Source organism: Babylonia areolata, chromosome 15, assembly GCF_041734735.1.
Source record: "Babylonia areolata isolate BAREFJ2019XMU chromosome 15, ASM4173473v1, whole genome shotgun sequence".
NCBI lineage: Eukaryota > Metazoa > Mollusca > Gastropoda > Neogastropoda > Buccinidae > Babylonia > Babylonia areolata.
The window spans coordinates 18184745-18210495 of NC_134890.1; the positions used below are offsets into that span (position 1 = coordinate 18184745).

The 25751-nt window shown below is 45.7% G+C and overlaps 1 protein-coding gene across 3 annotated transcripts in view; it reads right to left on the reverse strand.

Annotated features, from left to right (window-relative positions):
• LOC143290456 (uncharacterized) overlaps window positions 1-25751 on the reverse strand; it is a 52963-nt gene that overhangs the window by 5347 nt on the left and 21865 nt on the right. The window contains exons 2-7 of one of the 3 annotated variants that reach the window (XM_076599901.1): window positions 17485-18188; window positions 16772-17060; window positions 15941-16170; window positions 14408-14639; window positions 12045-13881; window positions 1419-1579 (exon numbers count right to left, since the gene is read on the reverse strand). In XM_076599901.1, the coding sequence (XP_076456016.1) occupies window positions 1419-1579; window positions 12045-13881; window positions 14408-14639; window positions 15941-16170; window positions 16772-17060; window positions 17485-18188 (3453 nt within the window). Of the gene's footprint in view, window positions 1-1418; window positions 1580-11576; window positions 13882-14407; window positions 14640-15940; window positions 16171-16771; window positions 17061-17484; window positions 18189-25751 lie in introns of all 3 variants that reach the window. The other 2 variants (XM_076599900.1, XM_076599899.1) reach the window with 2 other exon arrangements.

Genomic DNA, 25751 nt, shown 5'->3' on the forward strand with positions numbered 1-25751 from the left:
AATTCTCTCTCTCTCACACCCAGCCATACACTCGTGAACTCCCCACACCCACCACACATGTGAGCTCACATAAATTCTCTCTCTTTCTCTCACACCTAGCCATACACTCGTGAACTCCCCACACCCACCACACATGCAGGCTCACATAAATTCTCTCTCTCACACCTAGCCATACACTCGTGAACTCCCCACACCCACCACACATGCAGGCTCACATAAATTCTCTCTCTCTCTCTCTCACACCTAGCCATACACTCGTGAACTCCCCACACCCACCACACATGCAGGCTCACATAAATTCTCTCTCTCTCTCACATCTAGCCATACACTCGTGAACTCCCCACACCCACCACACATGCAGGCTCACATAAATTCTCTCTCTCTCTCACACCTAGCCATACACTCGTGAACTCCCCACACCCATCACACATGCAGGCTCACATAAATTCTCTCTCTCTCTCACACCTAGCCATACACTCGTGAACTCCCCACACCCACCACGCATGCAGGCTCACATACATTCTCTCTCTCTCTCTCTCTCTCTCTCACCTAGCCATACACTCGTGAACTCCCCACACCCACCACGCATGCAGGCTCACATAAATTCTCTCTCTCTCTCACACCTAGCCATACACTCGTGAACTCCCCACACCCACCACGCATGCAGGCTCACATACATTTTCTCTCTCTCTCTCTCAAACCTAGCCATACACTCGTGAACTCCCCACTCCCACCACACATGCAGGCTCACATAAATTCTCTCTCTCTCACACCTAGCCATACACTCGTGAACTCCCCACACCCACCACACATGCAGGCTCACATGAATTCTCTCTCTCTCTCTCTCTCTCACCTAGCCATACACTCGTGAACTCCCCACACCCATCACACATGCAGGCTCACATAAATTCTCTCTCTCTCTCACACCTAGCCATACACTCGTGAACTCCCCACACCCACCACGCATGCAGGCTCACATACATTTTCTCTCTCTCTCTCTCAAACCTAGCCATACACTCGTGAACTCCCCACACCCACCACACATGCAGGCTCACATAAATTCTCTCTCTCTCACACCTAGCCATACACTCGTGAACTCCCCACACCCACCACACATGCAGGCTCACATGAATTCTCTCTCTCTCTCTCTCTCACCTAGCCATACACTCGTGAACTCCCCACTCCCACCACACATGCGGGCTCACATAAATTCTCTCTCTCTCTCTCACACCTAGCCATACACTCGTGAACTCCCCACACCCACCACACATGCAGGCTCACATAAATTCTCTCTCTCTCTCTCTTTCTCTCACACACACAGCTGGTAAAAATCAAAATATCCTCATCGTAAACCATGAAAAAACAAGTCCCTCCCACCTCCCCCTCCCCCTCCCCCCACCAGTCACCTTGACACTGACCAGGTGACTGACCTTCGTGGAAGTCCATGTGACGGTTGATGTCAGAGTAGGACAGGAAGTCCTTGTGACAGAAGATGCATCGGAACACCGTCCTTCCATCGGGAAGCAACGTCGGCTTGCACAGCCGCTCCCTGTCCACTGGCTGATTCACCACGTAGAGCCTGACAATGAGACAGGACAAGAAAAGACAGGATAAATAATTACGTGAGTTATCATCTCAGAAATCTGGGTCAGGTACATTATCACGACGCAGACGAGTAAACAACATGGGAACTTAAGAGCAAAAAACAGATAAGGAAATGTGTAACAAAGACACGAATGCAAAAGCATTCATATATCAGTCCACATATTCACTTCACGTGTTAACCCCACCCCCACCCCCCTCTCCCCAGGAAAACAACAACAGAAAGAATCCATAAACATATTTTGAATATGCAAACATTTCATACTATCTTGCACAATGGTTCTAAACAGAGCAAATCACGACGCCACATACAGCCTGAAATCACCACACCACATTCAGCCCGAAATCACCACACCACATACTGCCTGAAATCACCACACCACATACAGCCTGAAATCACCACACCACATACAGCCTGAAATCACCACACCACATCACACCACACACAGCCTGAAATCACCACACCACACACAGCCTGAAATCACCACACCACACAGCCTGAAATCACACCACATCACACAACACAGCCTGAAATCACCACACCACATCCAACCTGGAATCATCACACCACATCCAGCCTAAAATCACCACGCCGCATCACACCACATCCAGCCTGAAATCACCCCACCGCAACACACCACATACACTATACAGCCTGAAATCACCACACCACATCACACCACATACAGCATGAAATCACCACACCACATACAGCCTGAAATCACCACACCACATCACACACCACACAGCCTGAAATCACCACACCACACCACACACAGCCTGAAATCACCACATCACACCACACCCAGCCTGAAATCACCACACCACATCACATACAGCCTGAAATCACCACACCACACACAGCCTGAAATCACATCACACACAGCCTGAAATCACCACACCACACACAGCCTGAAATCACCACATCACACGACACACAGCCTGAAATCACACCACATCCAGCCTGAAATCACCACACCACATCCAGCCTCCACATACAGCCTGAAATCACCACACCACATACAGCCTGAAATCACACCACATCACACACTGCCTGAAATCACCACACCACACAGCCTGAAATCACCACACCACACACAGCCTGAAATCACCACACCACATCATAACCTGAAATCACCACACCGTATCACACCAAACACAGCCTGAAATCACCACCCAACGTACAGCCTGAAAGGTGAAATCATCACACCGCACCACATACAGCCAGAAATCACCACACTGCATACAGCCTCAAACCACCACACCACACAGTAACACACATCATCATGGTAATAAAAAAAAAATCCAACCCACAGGCATAATTCAACAGTATTTTGCTAAATCAAAACATAAATACAGTTGTAGACTGAAAAAACCCCACCAGTGTACTTTTCACAACAAAAAGGGACACACACAACTAGTCCTGCTGCATGGGCAGTCCATGTCGCTGTCAGCTGTGTTGGTCTGTCAGGAGCTTTGTCAGTCAGCATTTCTTTATCATTGACAGTGAAAGGTGTCAGCAGAATGACAGAATGCAGGGAAAGTCAGAATTCACACACGCACACACACACATCAAGGACAGATTTACTTATCCACTATTCCTGGTGCAGAGATGTATAAAGAATAAACTGGTGACAGATGTGTGTGTGTGTGTGTGTGTGTGCGTGTGCGAGACGTCCACATGCATTATGGGTGTGAGTCCGTTACACAGATGGAGTATTCTTGTTTTATCATTTCTTGGATTTCACAACAATAATGATACATCAGTTGATCAACTGATGTTAAGTACTTTATAATTTTAAGAACTGCTCAAGTCTCATTCTGTACACTTTGTTTCACTCGGTCTTTGTATAACATGTGAATTCATGGGTACTTTTTTCCTTCTTTTACTTGTATCATGTCACAAGTTGTGTACACATGTTTGTATCTCATACACAATGTAACAAAGAGAGAGCGAGAGCAACAGCAAAAGTGAGAGAAAGAGAGAGAGAGAGAGAGAGAGAGAGAGAGGGAGGGAGAGAGAGAAGAGTCATATATCATACACAACAGTATTAAGAAATGTGAGTCAGTAAGCAGTCACGATGTTAGCCTGTGTGTTAGGGTGACGTCAAAACCAATCATAACGTAGTGGAAACAGCCTTTGTTTCAGAGTCAACCACTCACAACATTCATGCACATTTCTCCGAGGACCAAGAGAAGGGAGAGAGAGATGGAGGACAAGAGAAAGGAATCGGGGGAGGGGGGAGAGGGGGGGGTTCCAGCACAAAGGAGCTCACTGAAGGCAGGCAAAGACAAAGGTGGGGCACAGTAAAGATGTTAGGACATGGGACAGAACGGACCCGCCTGCAACACAGAATGGACCAGCCTGAAACAAAAACATGGACGAGTCTAGAACACAGAATGGACCAGCCTGGAACACAGACAGAATGGACCAGCCTGGAACAAAGAATGGACCAGCCTAGACTACAAGAGGTTAGAATGGACCAGCCTGGAATACAAAAGATATAATGGACCAGCCTGGAACACAAGAGTGCAGAACAGACCAGCCTGGAACACAGGAGAACAGAATGGACCAGCCTGGAACACAGAATGGACCAGCCTGGAACACAGAACAGAATGGACCAGCCTGGAACACAGAACAGAATGGACCAGCCTGGAACACAGAACAGAATGGACCAGGCTGGAACACAGAATGGACTAGTCTGGAACACAGAATAGAATGGACCAGCCTGAAGCACAGAATGGACCAGTCTGGAACACAGAACAGAATGGACCAGCCTGGAGCACAGAATGGACCGACCTGGAACACAGGAGGGCAGAATGGACCAGCTTGGAACACAGACACCAGGATTTTCCACACTGTCCTCGATCACTAAGTGAGGTCTCTGACCTGACACTAAGTTGCACATATCTTCGAAGGGGAGCAGATCTGAGGTGAACAAAACACAGGCAGACTAAGAACTGAAGACTGGATACAGAAACAGACCAGAGGTACAGAGCACAGAACTCAAGTGAGGAGGTATACATGTATGAACTGTCCCCTCACTGAGGGCGGATCAAGTTGCTTATACTGTAGTAGTAACAGCACAGCACAGCCCACCACAAAGGGAAACCACTCCAGGGCTGGGACTGAGGACAGGAATTCAGGATTTAATGGAAGACTTGTGTACATGTTGGGAACTACTCAATCAGAGACTGACAATAATTAATACTAAGAACCAAGTAAGGAACAACGAGAAGAAGATACTAGAGACAGGAGTACAGAAATAAAATTCAAAATCAAGCGGAGGTTACACAAATGCAGCGCAAACAGCTAGGAACAGAACTTGGGACCGTTTTCCAAGTGAGTAAAGCAGCAGAGAACTGATATGAGTTCTGCTGAACAGAACAGCACCAAGGACCATAGTCTACACAGAACTGAAGTTGGGGTGGCAGTGTAGAATCAGACCGAGAAGTAGCTCAGAGAAGGCAAAGGGCAGGAGGGGCAGAAACAGAGGATGGGTGGACATTTAGTTCAAACTGTGACCAACTGACAGATTACTGAAGATGGAAGTTAACTTCAATGACACGGGGAGGGGGGAGGGGGTAGAATCAGTGTTACATGTTTGTGTAAAAGCTCAAACAAAACCGTATTTAAAGAGACCTATCATTATATAATTCAAAGCAGACAACATTTAAATATCAAGTACGCACAAAATATTCACACTGCATTCTGGGAATAATACTGAACACAAAAACAAAAATATACACATCGCCTTTCGAGTCTACTTCTACATAAACTTGAACTCAAAACACTGAAAATACATAATCAATTCAGAGAAAAAAAAATGTAACAAAACAGACCCCAAAATAATAAACATGAATAACGGAACTCCAAGGGAAGCAACACCCAGCATGAAAAGGGCAGAAAACCACAAATGAAAACTTTCTATCAGAACTTAAAAAAAAAAAAAAAAAAAAAGCAAGCAGACTTCTATTGACTGGTTCCTGCTGTTTTGAACTGAACTGAATAAGGAAAGGGAGGAAAAAAACAAATCCAGACCAAACCATGCTTGCAAGCACACACACACAAAAAATCACTAAACTAAAATACACACACATTTAAAAGAAAAAAAAAATTAAAGAAAAACCCATGCCACAACATCCAATATTAATGCTGAACTGAAAAGAACGACAACGAAAGCAAGCATACTTATACTGGATCAACTCAAAACCAGACAGCTTGGTGTTCTGCTGCACACGGCTTACAGTAACACTGACTTACACATGGGGGCCACTAGTTCTATGTGCTGTCTTCATTCTACATTTTCTGGTGCGTGAATGACGGAGAAAAAAATAAATAAATAAAATAAAATAGAAATAAAAAGCATGGAAGACAGAGAAGAGCAACAGAGTGAGGTGGGTGGGCAGGGAAAATGGAGAGAGGAACACAACACTGGATGCAGTGATGAAAAAATGATCCCTTCAGAAAATAGTGACATTTGAATGACGATACAGAACGTAAAAATCTGAAGCTATGTACAGAACAGCTAGCTGACAGAGCAGAGAAAAGACCAGAAGAATATGCATGTGCGCGCTCCCACACACACACTCAGCGCACACACACTCTCAATTAAAAAAACAAACAAAAACAACAACAACAAAACCTCACACACACAACCAGACAAGAATCCTTGCCACAAAACAATTGTACACACAATAATGCTCCCACACCTACAATGACCACAAAAGAAATAGCCCAACCAGAAGCCAAAAGGATGATGCTTTTCAAGAGGCATCATTCTCATCTCGTGAGAAAAGCAAACCCAACAGACCTACACTAATCTGAAGGAATGGGATGTGTGTAACACAGAGACTGAGTACACATCATACCTGTCAAATGATAATCATCCAAAGAGACAATATAAAACTAGTACCAGCACACATACACTAAAACACACAACACATGCACACCAACGTATGTGCACACCAACACACACACACAAAAAATGTGCGCGCACACGCCTCTAAGCAGTGTAAAGACTGAAGCACAAAGACAGATTAGAGAAGGGTATCTGCAACTTGTGAGCCAAAACAACAACTAGAAAGTGAATAACCGACTTTTGACGCTGAAGTGACTGCAGGTAAGTTGAATGCCTTTGAAAGGGGAAGCTGTGTCCTAGACAGTTGTACCGAAACAAGACGGGAGCACTGGCTGAAAGTCAAGATTCTGTCAGAGTGCATGTGCACCAAGTTGACAGTGCATGTGCACCCACTTCTAACAGAGTGCATGTGCACCTACCTGGCCAAGAGACATGAGGGAGACAACGAAGACAACATCACTCAAGAACTTATCACTGAATAACACCACCATAGGGTACTGTAACACCATGAAACTAAAGCAAGAACCTAACCTCCTTTACTGCCAAAGGATTAATAGACACACACAAAAATCATTTTGGGCAAGACTCTTGCTATCTTTCTCAACTATCCATTTATCAATCTATGACAAAGTTAAGCATCACTTTGGCACGGTTCTTGCTACCTTTCTCAACTATCCATTTATCAATCTATGACAAAGTTAAGCATCACTTTGGCACGGTTCTTGCTACCTTTCTCAACTATCCATTTATCAATCTATGACAAAGTTATGCATCACTTTGGCACGGTTCTTGCTACCTTTCTCAACTATCCAGTCATCAATCTATGACAAAGTTAAGCATCACTTTGGCAGGGTTCTTGCTACCTTTCTCAACTATCCATTTATCAATCTATGACAAAGTTAAGCATCACTCTGGCACGGTTCTTGCTACCTTTCTCAACTATCCATTAATCAATCTGTGACAAAGGTAAAGTTGAAATCCACGTTCCAGTGAACGAGAGACAGACAGAAGTTTGGTTCCTCCCAAACTGGCAGCACTCAGTTCCTCTCTGGGCCCTCCACAAGGTTCAGGGTTTGACTGCAACCCAGGCAGGCTGTGGCCATTGTGTGGTTTTGAGGGGATCGATCCTCAGACATGTGACTCCACTGACTGTAGACGCCCACTCTGTTTTTTCCCCCCCTTCAATCAAAACATGTCAACCATTTCTATCTAGTGCTCCTGCAGTCTTGGGCTGAGTTTCATTTTAATGTGTGTGTGTGAGTGTGCGTGTGTGTGTGTATGTGTGTGAGTGACCGTATCAGTGAGTGTGTGTGTGTGTATGTGCATTTTTGTGTGTGTGCACGTGTGTGTATGTGTGAGTGTGTGTGTGCGAGTGACCGAAATCCTGGCTGAGAGACACAGGAAACAAATGATAAGCGCCTAAACGGCTGCTCTCAGTTGGCTCTACCCAGGTAGGCAGACCGTTGTGCAAATGACCAAGTTTGTAAAGTGCTTAGACTCTGAGCTTGGTCTCATTACCGTTGATAGGCGCTGCTCAAGTATCCATATCAATCAATCAAAATATGAAGGAGGTTCTTCCCCAGTTTCCAGATGAGCTGCTTCTTGTGTGAGTGTTTCAGCGGAGTTCTCTGCCACTGGAAACCACGGGTCACATGCCACAGGAGTCCCTGCCAAGGCCTGCACTGGCTGTGGTCACACACCTGTCTCCTGTCTGGAGGGCTGCAGAGATGCTAAGTGGTTTTTGGATGACGGCAGTTTTTGTCTCCTCCCTCTTAGACTTTTATTTTGTCTTCTCTCTCTCTCTCTCTCTGACATTTGCTTTCATCAGATGATGGCAATTTTCATTTCTCTCTCTTAGACTTTTATTTTGTTTTCTAACAATTCCTTTCATCGGATGACGGCAATTTTCACTTCTCTCTCTTAGACTTTTTATTTTGCTTTCTCTCTAACAATTCCTTTCATAGGATGACGGCAATTTTTATTTCTCTCTCTTAAGACTTTTATTTTGTCTTCTCTCTCTCTGACATTTGCTTTCATTGGTTGATGGCAGTTTTTATTTCTCTCTCTTAGACTTTTATTTTGTATTCTCTCTCTCTCTCTCTCTGACATTTTCTTTCATTAAACCCTTTCAGATTCAGTTCCGGGTGTGACTGGGTAGAAAAGACGGAGAAGCAGAATATGCAGGTGGTCATTCTTTCTCCCCTTCACAGTTCACTGCTAATGTTCTGTTTTACCTGTTTGTTCTGTATCATACACCAAATGTAATTCTGTGCGAAGATAAGTTTGACACAAGAGGCAAAGCCTTCATGGCTCACGTGTGATTTCTGCTTTACAGCAACAAAACGGAAAATGCCAAAGCTCACCACCAGAAATGAGTGTTTGTTGCTTACTGGAAATAACAACTGTATGTTAAGTAGTTTACATCAATCAGCATTTAATTAATCTATTATCAGACTACAGATCTGGTAAAGTTTAAAAATTTCCCTCACTACATCACCTCTTACCGACTTTGATATAAATCATGACAAAAAATTTACTAAGTCAATGACTGTAATGTCCAAGTCTGTTGGATCCTATATCTTTGGTGAAAAAAAAATGAAAAAAAGAAAAAGAAAAAAAGAAAACAGAAAAGACAGGCATTTTATTGTTGGAATCCTGTGAAAATGCATGCTGCAAATGTATCTATCAAAATGATTGCTTAACTCGCTCCATACGAACGGCGAAAGAGACGACGTTAACAGCGTTTCACCCCAATTACCACCATCAAAATATTGCAAGTGGAAGGCTCTTATACTGAAGAGGTGAATGTTGACAAAGATACCACAATTCTGACGACAGAAGCTAAAGGTTGGGTCATTCAGACACCCACTGGACATCCGAGGGGTCTGTGTAGAGGAGAAGAGAGGACTGGCCGTACTGAGTGAGTTAAGTTTTCCTCTGAACAGAAACTGATACAAGAAAGGAACTCTTCAAACAAGCATGCAAAGTTTGAGCTGAGTATAAAGTTCTGTCTTCCCAGAACCAAATTGCGAGGCAAAATGGTCATTCATGGACCTTATTCAGTAACTGAACAAGCCTATGTGGCAGAAGCAGAAATTTTGTTCAATGTCCTATCACACTTACTGGTGATGGTAGACATTTTGTTTAATTGTTAATTTTGGCGATTAAATGTTATCATTTAGGAGGCCGGAGGGGCCAGGGCAGAGTTGAATGGTTAGTTGGGGGAAACAGGGTGGATGGAGAGTGAAATCAAAGGTGAACATCTGAAATAAACAGAAGTATGATTAAAGAAAATTACTTGATGGACTTCATAAAAGAAAACTTGTTAATTCAACAAGAGAAACATCTGATAATAAATAAATTTATAAAGTTAAAAAAAAAAGAAAAAAAAAAAGAAGAAAAATCAACGCTCCCAGTGAGTTGTGATAATACTTCCGTACAGTCATAAAATCAGCCAAAAATCACATGCTTAACTGCCACATCACTAAACAAATGAGCCTATGCACAAAATCCCCCAAATCTTTTTTTCTGAAAAACATTAAGTGAACTCCTTTCTCTAGTAATATGCTATTGTGAACAACTGCATGTGCAAACTAAAAAAAAATATTTATAAGTAGGTCTACTCTTCGGTATTTTCTGAAAAAACACTGCTTGAGCGATTGTAGTTAGTGTAAGACCCTCACACTGAGTGTTAAAAAAAAAAAAAACAAAAAAAAAAAACCCAACCCTTTCTATGCCCAGTGTCACATTTAAAAATGTTATGTTTTAGGTGAGAGAGATTCCTTTTAAAAGAAAAATATTTCCCATGGTATATTGATTAATGTCCCTTTACTCAACAGACTTTTGCTGCACTTGAGAGATATGAGTGTCAATGTAACATCCACCTAGGCAAAAAAAATTCACATTTGAACTAAAAAAGATTAAAAAAATAACTGCTATTAATCAGTGTATCAGTATGTGACATTAACGCCCCAATTTTTCTGGATTATAAATAAAAATTCAACAGTAACTACATGGGGGAAATATTTTGTCTTCTTTATAATCCTTTCTCATTGTCACTATAACTAAAGTGTTGAAAGAACTTGCTTTTTTTCTTATTCTTAAGCCAAATTTGGTGTGAAGAAGTGTTATTCCATAGACTCATATTTTGTGTAAACGCACATGTGAGCCAAAAAGAAAGATAAAAAGAACCGGACTCTGACACACAGGAGGAGTTTGTATTATACTCCATGTCTGGTGATACATATACTTACATGTCAAACTGATGCAAACTAAGCCTATCGGTTAGCTCTGCTTGGCCAAACTGCCCGCGGCTAACAGTGAAAACATGACCTGTCTTACCCGGTCCGCTCTTAGCCAATCAAACGCCTCTAAAAACTACAAGCGCATAAAATCATTACCTGTTGAGAAACAGGACAACAGTGCAGAGAACTGAGAACTCTGTGTGCGATGTTTTTACATTAAAATACTCTAATCCGCTCCCTTCAGCCCAGACTGCCGAACAACTAGTCCAGCAGTCAGGAAAACCAAGAGGGGAAAGAAAACAGACACACATCCACTGGGTAACACCAGGGTGTCCGACCATTCACCACATCACACAGAAGTGGACAAAGAGACAAAGGAGGAAGGGGTGTGTGTGGTAAGATCCCTACACAACTACAGCAAGATGACCCTCCCACAGGAAAATTTTGTCTCTGCCACAAGGGTTCTGATGTGTACCTGAAGTGCAGTCGTTATCACTTTTTATGTGAACCACCTGTCTGTTAACTCCTATTGCCCTGAATTCCCCACCTCCCTCACTGCTTATTGGCCCTGCTTTCTGCACGCATGCATGCTTGTTGCCAGGCTGGTAGTGGTATTGACTAGATGTCAAATAAGAGACTACTTTTGCTTATTGTAGTTCATCATAAATAATTTCTATCTTTTAATTTCTAACGTTTCTTTCTTCACCCCTAAACCTCTTTCCTTTTAGAAAGATGCACTAGTTATGATGTATGCAGCAGCAAGCTTTGCATGGTTTGGAAGGAATGTGTTTTCACCGATTTTCTGCTCCCCTCCAGCGCAGAGGCTGCTTCCCTTGACTCCAACCAACCCACCAACATCTCACTCTACCTGGAATGGGTGCGAGAGAGGGAGGTAACTTTGCGACCATCTGTAGCTGAGGCATTGCTCAGATCTTCGCTGGTCAGTGTGTGCCACATGGGGTTTATGCGCTTCCCATTGGCTGTGGAGGAGGAGGAGAAGGAGGTAGATAGAGGAGAAGGGGGTGGGGACCTCTCGGAGGCTCTGGCCCAGGGGGAGGAGTCCCAGAGCACCTGGGGCAGGCCCACTAACTGGTCCGCGTGGCCTGACAGGGCAGCAGCTGTGGGCTGAGGGGCGGACACTGAGGTAGCAGGGGAGCACACACTGCCACTGGACACAGACACATCTTCTACCTGATCCTCATCATTGCCTGACTGCTGGGACATGGGGGACAGGGCCTGGGGGGGCAGGGAGGAGGCGGAAGGGGTACACACAGACGAAGGAGCATGCAAACTAAGAGAAGAACGTCCAGGCAGGTGAGGAAACGGCCGCAGATACCCAGCAGCGGAGGAGGCCAGGGAGGATGGGGGGAAGATCCCGTTGGTGGAGTACAGGTTGGCCAGCAGGCCCGGTGGCATTCTGCTGAAGGCAGAGTGAAGGTTCTGCAGGAAGTCTGGGGGCGGGGCCGCGTCCCTCGGCAACTCTTTGTGGACCTCGTCATTCTCTGTCTGCGACTCAGACGCCGTGTCCATCGTAGTCTCCCCCTTTGGGGAGCTGGAGCGACTCTGGTCATTGGGTTGGTCTGCTGCTTCTGCTGCTACTGTTGTTGCTGCTGCCACTGCTTGTGAGGAGGCACTTGGTTCTGTCTGCTGTTGTTGTTCTCCTGAAGGATATGTAGAGGCAGGTGAAGAGAATTCAGATGCTGATGACATCTGCAGGTTTCTTGTAGCAGATCGATGTTTTGTTGGTAGAGACGATTTACGCCGAGATTTTGATGGTGAGCTTTGTGAATGCTCCTTCTTCTGAGGTTTTGGTGGCGAGGCTTCGCTCTTCTGAGGTATCAACTGTTTCTTTGGAGAAAGGTGAATTTCCGATTCACACACTTCACTATCCTTGACCTCATCTCCTATATCGACTTCAAGAGGTGTGTCCTCAGTGTCTGCATCAGGGTCAGTGGGCAGCACCACAACCACGTCCTCTTCAATCCCTTCCTGCTCCAACATGGCCTTGGCCTTCAGGGCTTCCCCGCAACCCTGAGCACCGCTTCCATTTACGTCCATCTTCAGCCGCTTGGAGGCCGATTCGCCGGAACAATCGTCTCCCCCTTCGTCGTCCTGGTCTTGGTCTTGCTGTGCCCTGAGGGCCAGGTCAAGCTCCTGAAGCTGCAGGTAGCGGTCTCCGTCCTGAGGAACCACCGGAGGCGGCTGCAACAGGAGGTCCTTGTGGGCGCCGTTCACCCCTGCCCCGCTCCTCATGGCCGCTTCAATCAGGTCCTGTCTGGTGTGGAACGCCACGTGGCGGTCCAGCAGGAACTTGGTCATGTAACACTTGGAGCACTTGGGGCAGCGGTGAGCCCCTTTGCTACCTGTGTACTTCACGGCTTCACTGGCTTCCAGCCTGTCTGCAAGTCCTGCCGAATCATCTTCGCTGTAACTCTGAGGTGGGGGTGAGGACGGCTCTGGGCTGGAAGCGTTGGAGTCGCCGACGGTGTGTTCTTTGTTGATATGGTCATCGTTGTTGTTGTTGTGGTCGTCGATGGGCTGGAACCCTTTCCCTGAGGAGGTGAGATGGTTGTTGTTGTTGTAGGAGGAAGGCCTGGACCTGTCATCGCTCTTGAGGGCCTTCAGCTTGTGGTTGTTGTTCTGCAGGTCCAGGTCGTTTAGGCAGACATTGTGCTGGCGCTGGTAGTGGTCGTCCATCTCGGGCTGTGAGGTGAAGGCCAGGTTGCAGGCCCGGCACTCCAGCCCCACCTGGCCGTGCTCAAAGTGGGAGGACAGGTGGCAGAAGGCATGGAACATAGAGGCACACACCTTGTCGCACAGGCAGCAGCGGAACACCTGCATGTCCTGCTTGGTGATGGGGCAAAGCCCGTCCACCTGTGTCAACAGCAGGCCCTCCTTCCGCACCACCATCGGCACCTTCTGGGCCCCTGAGTTTGGGTCCTCACCCATTGTACCGTCCAGCGCAGGGAACTGTGGCAGCTCCACCTCTATGACATTGGGTCCCAGGTTCCGGTCTTCCGCCCACGACCCCTCGCTGGCCACAGATGTCTGCCGGGCCACGCCCTGCTTGAAGTCGGGTGAGAAGGAGGAGGAGCAGGATGCCAGGGGCTGTGGGATGGTGGACAGGAGCTGGTGGTTTTCTTTCTCCGTCTCCCGTGACTGTGGTCTGGAGTCTGCAACAAGGGGTGAAAGAGTGGTGTGAACAGGTTTGTCTGGAGGTCTTTGTTGTGGGATGGACCTCCATTTGTTTCTAGTGTGTGTGCGTTCATCACTGCTCTACCCAAAGTGTACACCATGTGGTTTCCAGTCAGCCACCTTTACTGCACTAACTGTGACAAGACATGTGCTCTCCACAACATAACAAGGGGAACTTAGTCATCAGGCAAATGTTCTGGGGGGAAAAAACACACCTGTGCATACATGTTTGTGGAACTGGGGTGAAGATGTCATGCATGATCACTTAGAACAAGAGTATCAAATAAAAGCAGAAATATGTTAATGTCATAATTAGCACAGGATGTCAAATTGCAGCGGTATTACTACCCTTACCTGCAGAGAGCAATCATGTAATAAAGAATAAGAATGTTACATGCATAAAATTATCTAAAAAAAGAAAAAAAAAAGAAAGAAAGCCTTGCAGATTGTGACAGCAAACAATAAAATCCTCACCACCTTCAGGACAAAGGCATGCCCACTGACCTGCGTAGGATGATGCAGAGGGGTCAGAGGCGTAGAGGGCAGAGGTCGACACGGAGTCCTGCCCCATCTTAGGCGTCAGGGTGTCCATTGCGGCAAGGTCACGCATGGCTGCCCGCGTCTTCAGGCGCAGGTAACGCTCCTCCAGGCCTTGGCTGAGGGTGATGTCCACCTTGTGGGTGGCCTTCAGGTGGTAGTTGAGGCTCTGAGGCTGCTTGAAGCCCTTCTGGCAGAACTACACAACACAGAGCCTTCAATGCATGACTGAAGTTTTCTTGCAGAAAATAACCTGGCACACGGAAATTACCTGGCACACATAAGGTTTTCTCCCAACAGTCAACACAGATATTACCTGGCACACATAAGGTTTTCTCCCAACAGTCAACACAGAAATTACCTGGCACACATAAGGTTTTCTCCCAACAGTCAACACAGAAATTACCTGGCACACATAAGGTTTCCCCCCAACAGTCAACACAGAAATTACCTGCCACACCTGGCATGTTAGGCTTTTCCCAACAGACAACACAGAAAATTACTCGGCACACAGAAATTATCTGGCAGACGTAAGGCTTTCCCCAAAACACAACACAGAAGTTACCTAGCATACATAAGGCTTCTTTCCCAACAGACAACACAGAAATTACCTGGCAGACATAAGGCTTTTCCCAACAGACAACACAGAAATTACCTGGCAGACATAAGGCTTTTCCCAACAGACAACACAGACATTACCTGGCACACGAAAGGCTTCTCCCAACAGACAACACAGAAATTACCTGGCACACATAAGGTTTTCTCCCAACAGTCAACACAGAAATTACCTGGCACACATAAGGTTTTTCCCCCAACAGTCAACACAGAAATTACCTGGCACACAGAAATTACATGGCACATGTAAGGTTCCTCCGGACACACAGAAGTTACCTGGCACACAAAAATAACCTGGTAGGCATAAGGCTTCTCCTGACAGGCACACAGATAACCTGGCTCACTAAAGTCTTCTCCTGACAGACATAGAAATTACCTGGCACACTGAAATTATTTGTATCTGTATTTGCATTACTCTTTTTGTCACATCAGATTTCTCTGTCAGAAATTTGGGCTGCTCTCCCCAGGGAGAGCGTGTCGCTACACTGACAGCACCACCCATTTTAGGGGTATTTTTTTCAGCATGTAATTTTATTTGTTTTCCTATCCAAGTGGATTTTTCTACAGAAATTTGCTAGGGACAACCCTTTTGTTGCCGTAGGTTCTTTAACGTGCGCTAAATGCATGCTGTACATGGGACCTCTGTTTACTGTTTCACTTGAATGACAAGGGTTCAGACCACCATTCAAGGTCTACTGGAGTGGGAGTAAATACTGGTGACTGCCGGTGTGATTCGAACCAGCATGCTCAGATTCTATCGTTTCCTAGACAGACGCGTTACTTCTAGGCCAACACTCCATGCACATAAGGCTTCATCCAACAGACAACACAGAAATTTACCTGGCACACGCAAGGCTTCATCCAACAGACAACACAGAAATTTACCTGGCACACGTAAGGCTTTTCCCCTGTGTGGACCATCAGGTGTCGCTTCAGGTCGGAGGGCTTGACGAACTCTTTGTGGCAGTAGGGGCAGTTGCGTCGCGAGGCATCCATCATGTCGTCCCCGTCCAGGTCCATGCCGTCAGCACTCATGGTGGACACATTGGCACTGAAATCCTGGGTGCTCTCCCTTTTGCAGCCGTTCTGACTGGCTGATGAGGATCTGTCTTTGCCTGAACAATGAAAAATTTCAGTTTTATCAGTTTCAATTTTTTTTTTTTTTTTTTTTTTTTTCAAATCCACAAACATTCCAGGAAACTTACTTCTGCTGACATTTACAATCTGTTTTATGAATCTGGTATAGATATTTACTGTGTGTTAAATGAATCTGTTTCATTCTGAGATTATCTGGTGTTTACTGCATAAATGTTTATTGTCTGTTTTATGAATCTCTCTCTTTCTGAGGTTATTTGATGTTCACGGTGAATACATTTACAATGTGTTTTATGAATCTACCTCATTCTGAAACTGTTTGGTGTTTATGGTATAGACATGTACAATGTGTTTTATGTTCCCAACAACCGACGGTCCTAAAACCCTCTTGGCCCAGAGAGTGGGGATGTCACTTGAGCAAGACACTCTTCACTGCAATCAAATTCTAGCTCAGATAGTCAGGACAGCAGTTTCCTCTTCTGATGGTCATAGTCGGACACGACTTGCTATCATACATGTGTTTTATGAATCTACCTTGGATTACCATTATGATTATTTCATCAATTTATTTTCTAAAATCAGCACTTACACTGTCACCACAGCAACAGCACCTCAACTGACCTTCAAACTCCATACAGTCCGAGGGGCCATCTTCCAGATCAGCCTCCACCGAAGACTTGGTGCCGTCCGACACGGGTGGACTGTCTGTCACCGACACGTCCGACCCCCGAGCCCCCTGCCGGCTCCCCCCTCCACCTCCCCCACCACCTTTCTTTGGCGCCTTGAGGGGCGTGGCTGCTGGCTCCGTGTCCGTGCCGTTCATCAGGCTGACAGCGTCCGACACGTCCGGGTGGTGGGTCAGCTGGTGACACAGCAGGCTGCGCTTGGCCTTGTACGCTTTGTGGCACACCTGCACACACACATACATACACACACACGTGACCATCCCACCTTGTTGAGGTCAGGGCTTCACATGAGGAAACCACCTACCTGGACTACCGGTCTGTGCAACGTCTCTTCACAACAGTATATTGAATTGTATTATACCCCTGAAAACGGAGTATGGCTGCCTACATGGCGGGGTAAAAACGGTCATACACATAAAAGCCCACTCGAGTTAAAAAGTAACACATAAATGAATGCATGAACAAAGAAGAAGAAGAAATTGTATTATCCTTTTAACAATTGGTTTCTCTGTGTGAAATTCAGGCTGCTCTCCCACTGGAGAATACACTGCTACAGAGCTGCACCATTTCCCCTTCCCCCCTTTTTTTCTGATTAAAAAATAAAATAAAATAAATAAAAAGAAAAAAAAAACTAAGTCTACAATTCACCTGACAAACAAAGGGTCGCTCCCCGGTGTGCTTCCTGATATGGCGCTGCAGAGCGGCAGGGGTGGGCTTGATGACCCCACAGTACTGGCAGGTCCGGTGACTGGTCCTCTTCCCACTGCCATCGCCCGACGCCCGCGAAGGGGAGGCCGCCAGCTGCAGGCGAGAGCTGTGGCGCCGCGACGACTCCGCTGCCAGCACCAGGGCTGTGGCGATGGAGGATCGAGACCGCGAATAGTCCGTCAGCTCCTCGGGGGTTTCGTACGACTCTGGAGGCGGAGGAGGAGGAGGAGGAGGAGGGGGGGCTGCGTTCCTTTTCTTGGGAGAAGGAAGGAGGTGGGAGGAGGTGTTCACCTGGAACGAGGAGTCCCGAAAGGTTGCGGAGGGCTGCTTGTGACTGTGAGCACCATCCTCACAGTCTGACATCTTTCTCTTCCGGCCTCGCAGATCGTGTGTGTTGGTTACAGGACTGGTGTTCTGAGTTGTGGCTGCGTCTGTGGTGGTGGTGGTGGTGGTGTTGTTGGGTGTGGCAGTGGTGGTCGCAGCGGGAGTGTCAGTGGTGGTGGTGGGAGTGTCGTCAGAAGACGTTGTGGTGGTGGTGGTGGTGGTGGTGGGGAGTGTAGGAGAGTGGTGGCTGCTTTCAGCTTTCCCCCTGGTGGTCACCTGTCCATTCTGGCTGTCCTGCTTCTCCTCCCCCTCGGTCTCACCTGAAAACCACACCACCAGCCCCATCATCATCAGCATCTGCATCACCTCTGCTGCATTCATCAACCCCCACCAACTGCACCAGCAGGAGTCATGAACAATATTAAATGGAAAGGTCACATTCACACAGAGCGATGTAAGATAAGCAGAAGAGCTGAACCCTTTCAGTGCCAAGCCTATTCTATGCTCAGTGACAACTATTTGCCAAAGGGTGTTTTGGTCATGGAGGCTAATAAAATGAGTAAATAAATAAAATAAAATAAAAATCTAGCATGTAAACCACTAAAAGAAAGTGTATATGTAACCTATACTTTTCTGAAAGGAAAATGAACACACTATCAAATTATGACAGTTCCACATGAATTTAATATTTCTGCGATAGGCAAATTTCTACAGCGATGCGACAGAAATCTCCATTCTGGGGCACTCAAGGGGGTAATCATATGAAACATTTAAAAAAAACAACAAAACCCCTGCCAGTTATATGAACCCTGCAGTACAACACAGTCATGCTTCAGGTAAACAATATCAAAATTGGTTATCACAATATTTGATGAAAGGTGAAGTGACTTCATAACATACTGCTCAGGTGAATCAAGCGACAGACATCAGATCATTACACTTTGATGTACTCTGACTTAGTCTAAGGCATACTTAGCAGCCTACCCAATTATATAAGTTATGAACTAAAAGTTTCAGATCTTCATAAATAAAGAATCAATCATCAAACCAACCAGTATCATGAGTATGTGGAAGTTAAATCTGACTCGGAGATTTAAAAAAAAAAAAGAAGAAAAAAAAGTGGAAATTCTCAGAGAGAAAAAAAAAGTGAAAAAAAAGTCATTGTCCAATGCTTATATATATATATATATATATATATATATATATATATATATATATATATATATATATACACACACACACATATACACACACACACACATAACATTTAAACAGATCAATTCATCAAAACAGCCACAAAGACTGAAAAACAAGTGAACTGGAATTAAACCAAAGAACTATCAGGAGGACTGAGGGAAAAGAGAACAAACAAAAATTCAAGATCAAACTACAAGATGAACATGGCACAGTACACAACATTAATTGCCAATCTTAGGGATTTATAATAATAATAATAATGGATACTTATATAGCACACTATCCAGAAATCTGCTCTAGGTGCTTTACAAAAACGCTTTGTTAACATAAAACATTACATCTATGTTACATACACACACCAAAATATGACTACACACACACACACACACACACACACACACACGCACACACACACTGCATACATACATTTTAACAATACATGTGTATCTACCAGCTACCCTAGCACATACACACACATAGGCAGGCACAAACTTACATAAACGCACGCACACACAGTACAAATTCATATGCATGCATGTAGTTATGTACACATACATATGTATACATACATAGTCAAGCACAGCTAACACAAAGGAAGTGGACCTGCCACAATTGAACTTACCGCCGAGGGAAAAGGTGAGTTTTGAGACGAGATTTAAAAAATGCGAGGGAATCAGAATGACGGAGGTTGAAAAGAAAACGATCTGTGTCCATAGGTCTTACTTCTGACGTGAGGTATCCTGAAGTTATTATCCAATGCTTATGTATATATATATTACATAAAAAAATGTCTTGTTTACAACAACAACAACAACAAAATCAAGCCATTTTGAAGTCCTCTCAGCCAGCCCAAAAGTAACAAGTGAAAATGCAAAGGTTGCGGATAGGAATCAGAACCGGTCCATTCTTTCAACGACAGTACTTTTCACTTTCATCCCTTCCTTTGAACGGCTGTAATTTGAAAAGAACCAGGAAATGCTAGCTGACAAGTGATCACAATGACAACAGACTACACAGGAGATGCATTTAACGGGCCCCCCCCCCCCCTCCTCCATTATGGTCAAAATGGCACTAGGTATTGAAAACACACAAGTATCCTTTCATTTAAACAGTATTTTATTTTGGAACATGTCAAAATACAACACAGTTACAGATAAGCAGGACAACAAGGAAATCTTAATCAAAGGCCTGTTCTAAGATGTACGAACGTACTAAGCATCCTTTAGCAGTGAAACAACTGTGTAGTAATGTGGGTAATGTTGCACTCTAGCATCCTAAATTCAAGGAGCTGAATTTAGGATTCTTAAGTGGGACAGAATGAATGGTAATGTCGCACTTTAGCATCCTAAATTCCTGGAGCTGAATTTAGGAAACTATAAAGTGCGATTATTACATTATACCTATGTGGGTACTGACCTCATCATCACCATCACTGCACCCGGAGTTCTGACTGACAGGTCGGGTGATCTACCAGCCACCCGCTTCAGCTTCAGCTGCTGTCACACTGCACCACCACTACACCCCACAACGTGTACCCCTGTACCTCTGAAGAAGCCCGCGCTCTTTTACCTGCCCACCCCACACCCCCTTTCCCACCCTAGCCTGCTCCTCTTTTCTTGGCGGCCCCAAAGAGGAAGGGGTGGGCTCCACCCCGTTCATTCACCAGCTGCCCGCCCTGCCATTGAGAAGTGAAGGGGGGGCATCCCCCTGTCTGTCTGTCTGTCCTTCCTCCACACACGCACACACACATACACCCGACACCCAATTACACACTGCCCTGAAAACCACCACCCCCTTCTCTGAGCTGTCTCTTGTGCAACACAATCAACACAGACACTACACATATATATATGTGACTGTGTCTGTCGGTCCATTTCTTTGTGGTGTGTGTGTGTGCATGTCTAAACGTGTGTGTGTGTGTGCTCGGGTGTGTGAATATAATTTCAAGGACAATGATCAGGAACAAGCACAAGAGAAAATGTCTGGAGGGAAGGAATGGGAGGAGAGAGAGAGAAGGGAGAAAGAGACAAAGACAGGGAAGAGAGGAAAGGGGAAGGGGGAGGGGGGGAGACAGAGAGGGGTGCATGGTAACATGAGTGTGTATGTGTCGATGTGTGCTGTGTCAGTGATGATGGTGGTGGTGGTGGTGTCACAGTGTGTGTCTGTGTGTGAATGTCTGTGTGTGTGTGTGTGTGTGTGCGCGCGTGTACACGTGTGCATGTGTCAGCGTGTGTGGGGGTTGGTGGGGGGGTGGGTGGGGGGGTACAGTGGGTGTACTGCCCTCCTGACTTCTAATTCAAAGTCACTGGCAATGGGAAATTTCTGTCAGGTGCATCTGTGTGTGTGTGTGTGTGTGTAATAGTTGTCTTCAATTCAGTCTTTCCACTTAAAGTGTCATTAGATTATAAACATTAAAAAAAAATAAAGGGTGGGTGGGTGGGGTGGGCAGGGGGGGGGGGAAGGGTGGGGATGGTGAGTGGGTGGTGGGAGAGTGGGGACTGGGACAGGAGATGAAGACTGATGGGTGGCTGAGGCAGATACAAAATATATAATTTATGCATGTAAACCTGTACAGGTGTGTGTGTGTGTGTGTGTGTGTGTGAGACAGAGAGAGAGAGAGAGAGAGAGAGAGAGAGAGACGGGGGGGGGGGGGGGGAGAGAGTGACTGTGTGTGCGCGCGCACGCGCGTGCGCATGCGTGCACGCACGTGCATGCATGTGTGTGTGTGTATGTGTGTGTGTGCGTGCGCGCATCTACTGCATGATGAAGCCAGCTTATTTTGACCCCTTATATTGTTCACAGTATACTTCTCCCCAATGTTTACTGCACACTGAAAAAAAGACCATTTCAAAGTGTTGCCATAGTAATAATCTTTGTTCACAGCTCATTAAATCTGTGTTACTCCATCATGAACACTATTTAGAAATAAACTGTTTCATTTGATTTGATTCTCAAGTCATGGAAAAATGTCTTCTGACAATAATGTGGTCAAACTTCAGTAGCTTTGATATTTTTTTTTGTTTTTCACAACTTAATTTTGTTGATTTTTTGTTCACACCTTAATTTTGTTTCTTTTTTACTTCTGGCAAACAGGCAACTGTTTTTCCAAATTGTTCATTACAAATTTTGTTGTTGTTGTTGTTTTTCACAACTTAATTTTGTTTTCTTTTGACTTCAGGCGGACTGTCGAATATTTTTTCAAAATGTTCATTACATTTTTTTTGTGTTTTTCACAACTTAATTTTGTTTTCTTTTGACTTTTGGTGGACTGGCAAGTATCTTTTTTTAAATGTTCATTACATACTTTGAATGAATTCAGTTCCAAAAATTTCATGAAAGTCTAATGACACAGGTCACAGAATTTAAATACTGAAAAAGAAAAGTGTGCAATTAATATGTCGTCCTTATCCTGCAACCTTTAAATTTACAAAGTGGAGGAGAAAATAATCAGGAGAAAATAATCAGTCTTAACAGACAATAAAACTCTCTCTGACAAACATCAGCAGCTGCTAAACAAATGCAGAAGATATTTTCTTTCTCTCATCAATTCAACATGCTGGTAAGCAACCAACAGCAAAAGTTTGAAACTGCAATCATCTTCATCAAAAACAATATTTCAAACAACAAAACCAAGCTACTGTTATACTCCCCAAAGACTACCAGAACCCTGTTCCCACACAACCATTCCCATTCAGAACTCTATTCCTTGAGAACAATCCCCATTCAAAACCCCATTCCCACAGAACCATCCCCATTTACAACCACAATACCAGAAAACCATTCCTATTCAGAACCCCATTCCCACACAACCATCCACATTAAGAACTCCATTCCCACACAACCATCCCCATTTAGAACCACAATACCAGAAAACCATTCCCATTCAGAACCCCATTAACATACATCCATCCCCATTCAGAACCCCACTCCCACACAACCATCCCAATTCATAACCCCATTCCCACACAACCATCCCAATTCATAACCCCATTCCCACACAACCATCCCCATTCTGACACAACCATCCTCAATCAGAACCCCAATTCCCATCCCAATTCAAAAACCCATCCCCCACACAACCATCCCCATTCAAAACCCATTCCGAGACAACCATCCCCATTCAAAACCCATTCCCAGACAACCATCCCCATTAAGAACCCCAATCCCACACAACCATTCCCATTCAGAATTCCACTGCCACACAACCATACCTATTCAGAACCCCCCCTTCCACACAACCATCCCCATTCATAACCCCATTCCCATGCAAACCATCCCAATTCAAAAACCCATCCCCACACAACCACCCCCATTACCACACAACCAACGCCATTCAGAACTCCATTCAGACATAGTAAAACCATCACCACCAGACCCATCCCCACACAACCACCCCCATTACCACACAACCAACGCCATTCAGAACACCATTCAGACATAGTAAAACCATCACCACCAGTCCTGTATGAACGGCATGCCCACGGACTTTGCCCTTCTCCCACTCTGCCCTGAGAGCTACACTACACCTGCTGCACCAGCAGCTGCACTGACAGCCACAGTGAAACAGTGCATCATCAGCCTCTAACGGTCCCACTGGTGCCGATGAAGGGGGGGGGGGAAGGGGGGGGGGGGGGTGGAGAAGGCTGACTGACAGTGTGGAGCGAGTGGTCAGAGAACAGACCAGGCTAGATAGACCCTGGAGGAAGGCGGAAGTGAAAGGGTTAAAAGGTTCACCTCTTAAACACGTGTGTGTGTGTGTGTGTGTGTGTGTGGTGAGGAATGTGTACCGCACACCACCCTTGATGGAGAGGGAAGTAATGGGGCAGCTCTGTGTGTGTGTGTGTGTGTGTGTGTGTGTGTGTGAGAGAGAGAGTGAGAGAGAGAGAGAGAGAGAGAGAGAGAGAGAGAGATGGGGCAGGGTGCAGTGGGATGGGGAGGGAGGAGGATTGAGTATTGTCACAAATGACCTTTGACATGCTGACCCTGCGGGCAGGGCAGGTTGAAGGTGGATGGGGGACGGGGTGGGGTTGGGGGGACGGAGATAACGGTGTGGTGTGATGGGGCAGTTTCCCACCCCGCAGCAGACAGGCGTGGGAGGGGTGTGTGTGAGAAGGAGATGGGAGGTGAGGAATCACACCTGACTGCATTGACCGCCCCAACCCCTCCCCCCCACACTATGGCCATGATGACCTCAACACAGGCAGCGGTCTCCCCATCTACTTTGACACACACCTTTCTACTCCACATACAACAGTGGCACCCTACTTTCTCATGGCTGTAACCGTACAACCAGATATGTGTGTGTGAGCGTGCGCATGTGCTTGCTCTTGTTTACGTGTTGTTATGCATGTGTGTCAATACTCCTACTGTATAAGTGCTTGTGTGATTTCCGATTCATGTGGTACTCCTTAAGTACCATCCCCACGAATATTGTGACCCCTGGAAGACTTGGTACTGATGACCAATTCGATTCCATTCTCTTTATCTGTTACACAAATTCTATTCTACTATGTTTGTAAAATTCATCACAGTTACCTGGTCACACCAAACCAGTCCATTTCCAAACAAGGACAGGTAGGTTGGTCTGCTTGTGAACAGGTGAGGGGTGAATAGAGACGAACGCAGGTGTAGAACCCAACAAGAAGCATGCCACAGTGAGTGGGACAGGGAAAACTATATAATTATGTTGAAACGAACTATCCACTGGAGCGGGCTGCAGAACACCCATGTTCACTTTCAGTTTCTCAAGGAAGCATCGCTGCATTCAGACAAATCCATGTGCATAAATGTGGTTCGTCCGTCGGGATCGACGAGGACCATCTAGTCATCCTGGGGGTGTGTGGGTTGGGCTCTGTGGGTGCGCAGATGACTGTTCAGGCCAATCCACGCCCGGAAGGTTCTGACGCAGTGTGGACAGGGGATGGTGGCGGCTGTCAGGGACTTGCTGGCACTGCTTTTCCTGGCCTGTCTGCGTTGCTCTGCTGCAGCGATTCTGTTGGCCTCACAGGATTTGGTGCCTTTGTGGACAGCTGAATGCCACTTTGGCCTGTCCATTGCATTCATTGCATAAATAATACTATACGCAACACCACATCTGCTGAGCAGATGCCTGACCAGCAGCAAAACCCAACACATTTAGTCAGGCTTTGAGTGCATGCATATATAAATATACATTTGTGTTCCGATGACAGTGGATTTCCTCTACAGAATTTTGCTAGAGGACAACAAATATTTTACCATGGGTTCTTTTCCAATAAGCTAAGAGCAAGCTACACACTGGAACTTGGTTTATAGTCTCATCCAAATGACTGAGACACTCAGTTTTATTTTTTCTGGTCACACTTGGGAGAAAGGGTGAGACCGGGGTTCGAACCCTGAACACCACGGACTCTGCATTGGCAGATAAGCGAGTCATAACCATTTTGCCATCTTTCTCCTTTCACATCCACATCTGTCACTGAGCACAGGAGCAGCTGATGTGGGGACACAGGCAGATGCAGACCAACGGAGCAGTTAACTCACAGTGCACCAGCAGTAGAAAGTGCCTGTCAATGTTACCTGGTATCAATCATTGAACCGCTCAGTCCACACACACCGTGTGATGTATTGATTCACAGCTAACACACACACACACACACACACACACACACACTGACCTGTATACACACTCTCTCAGTGGTCAGTCA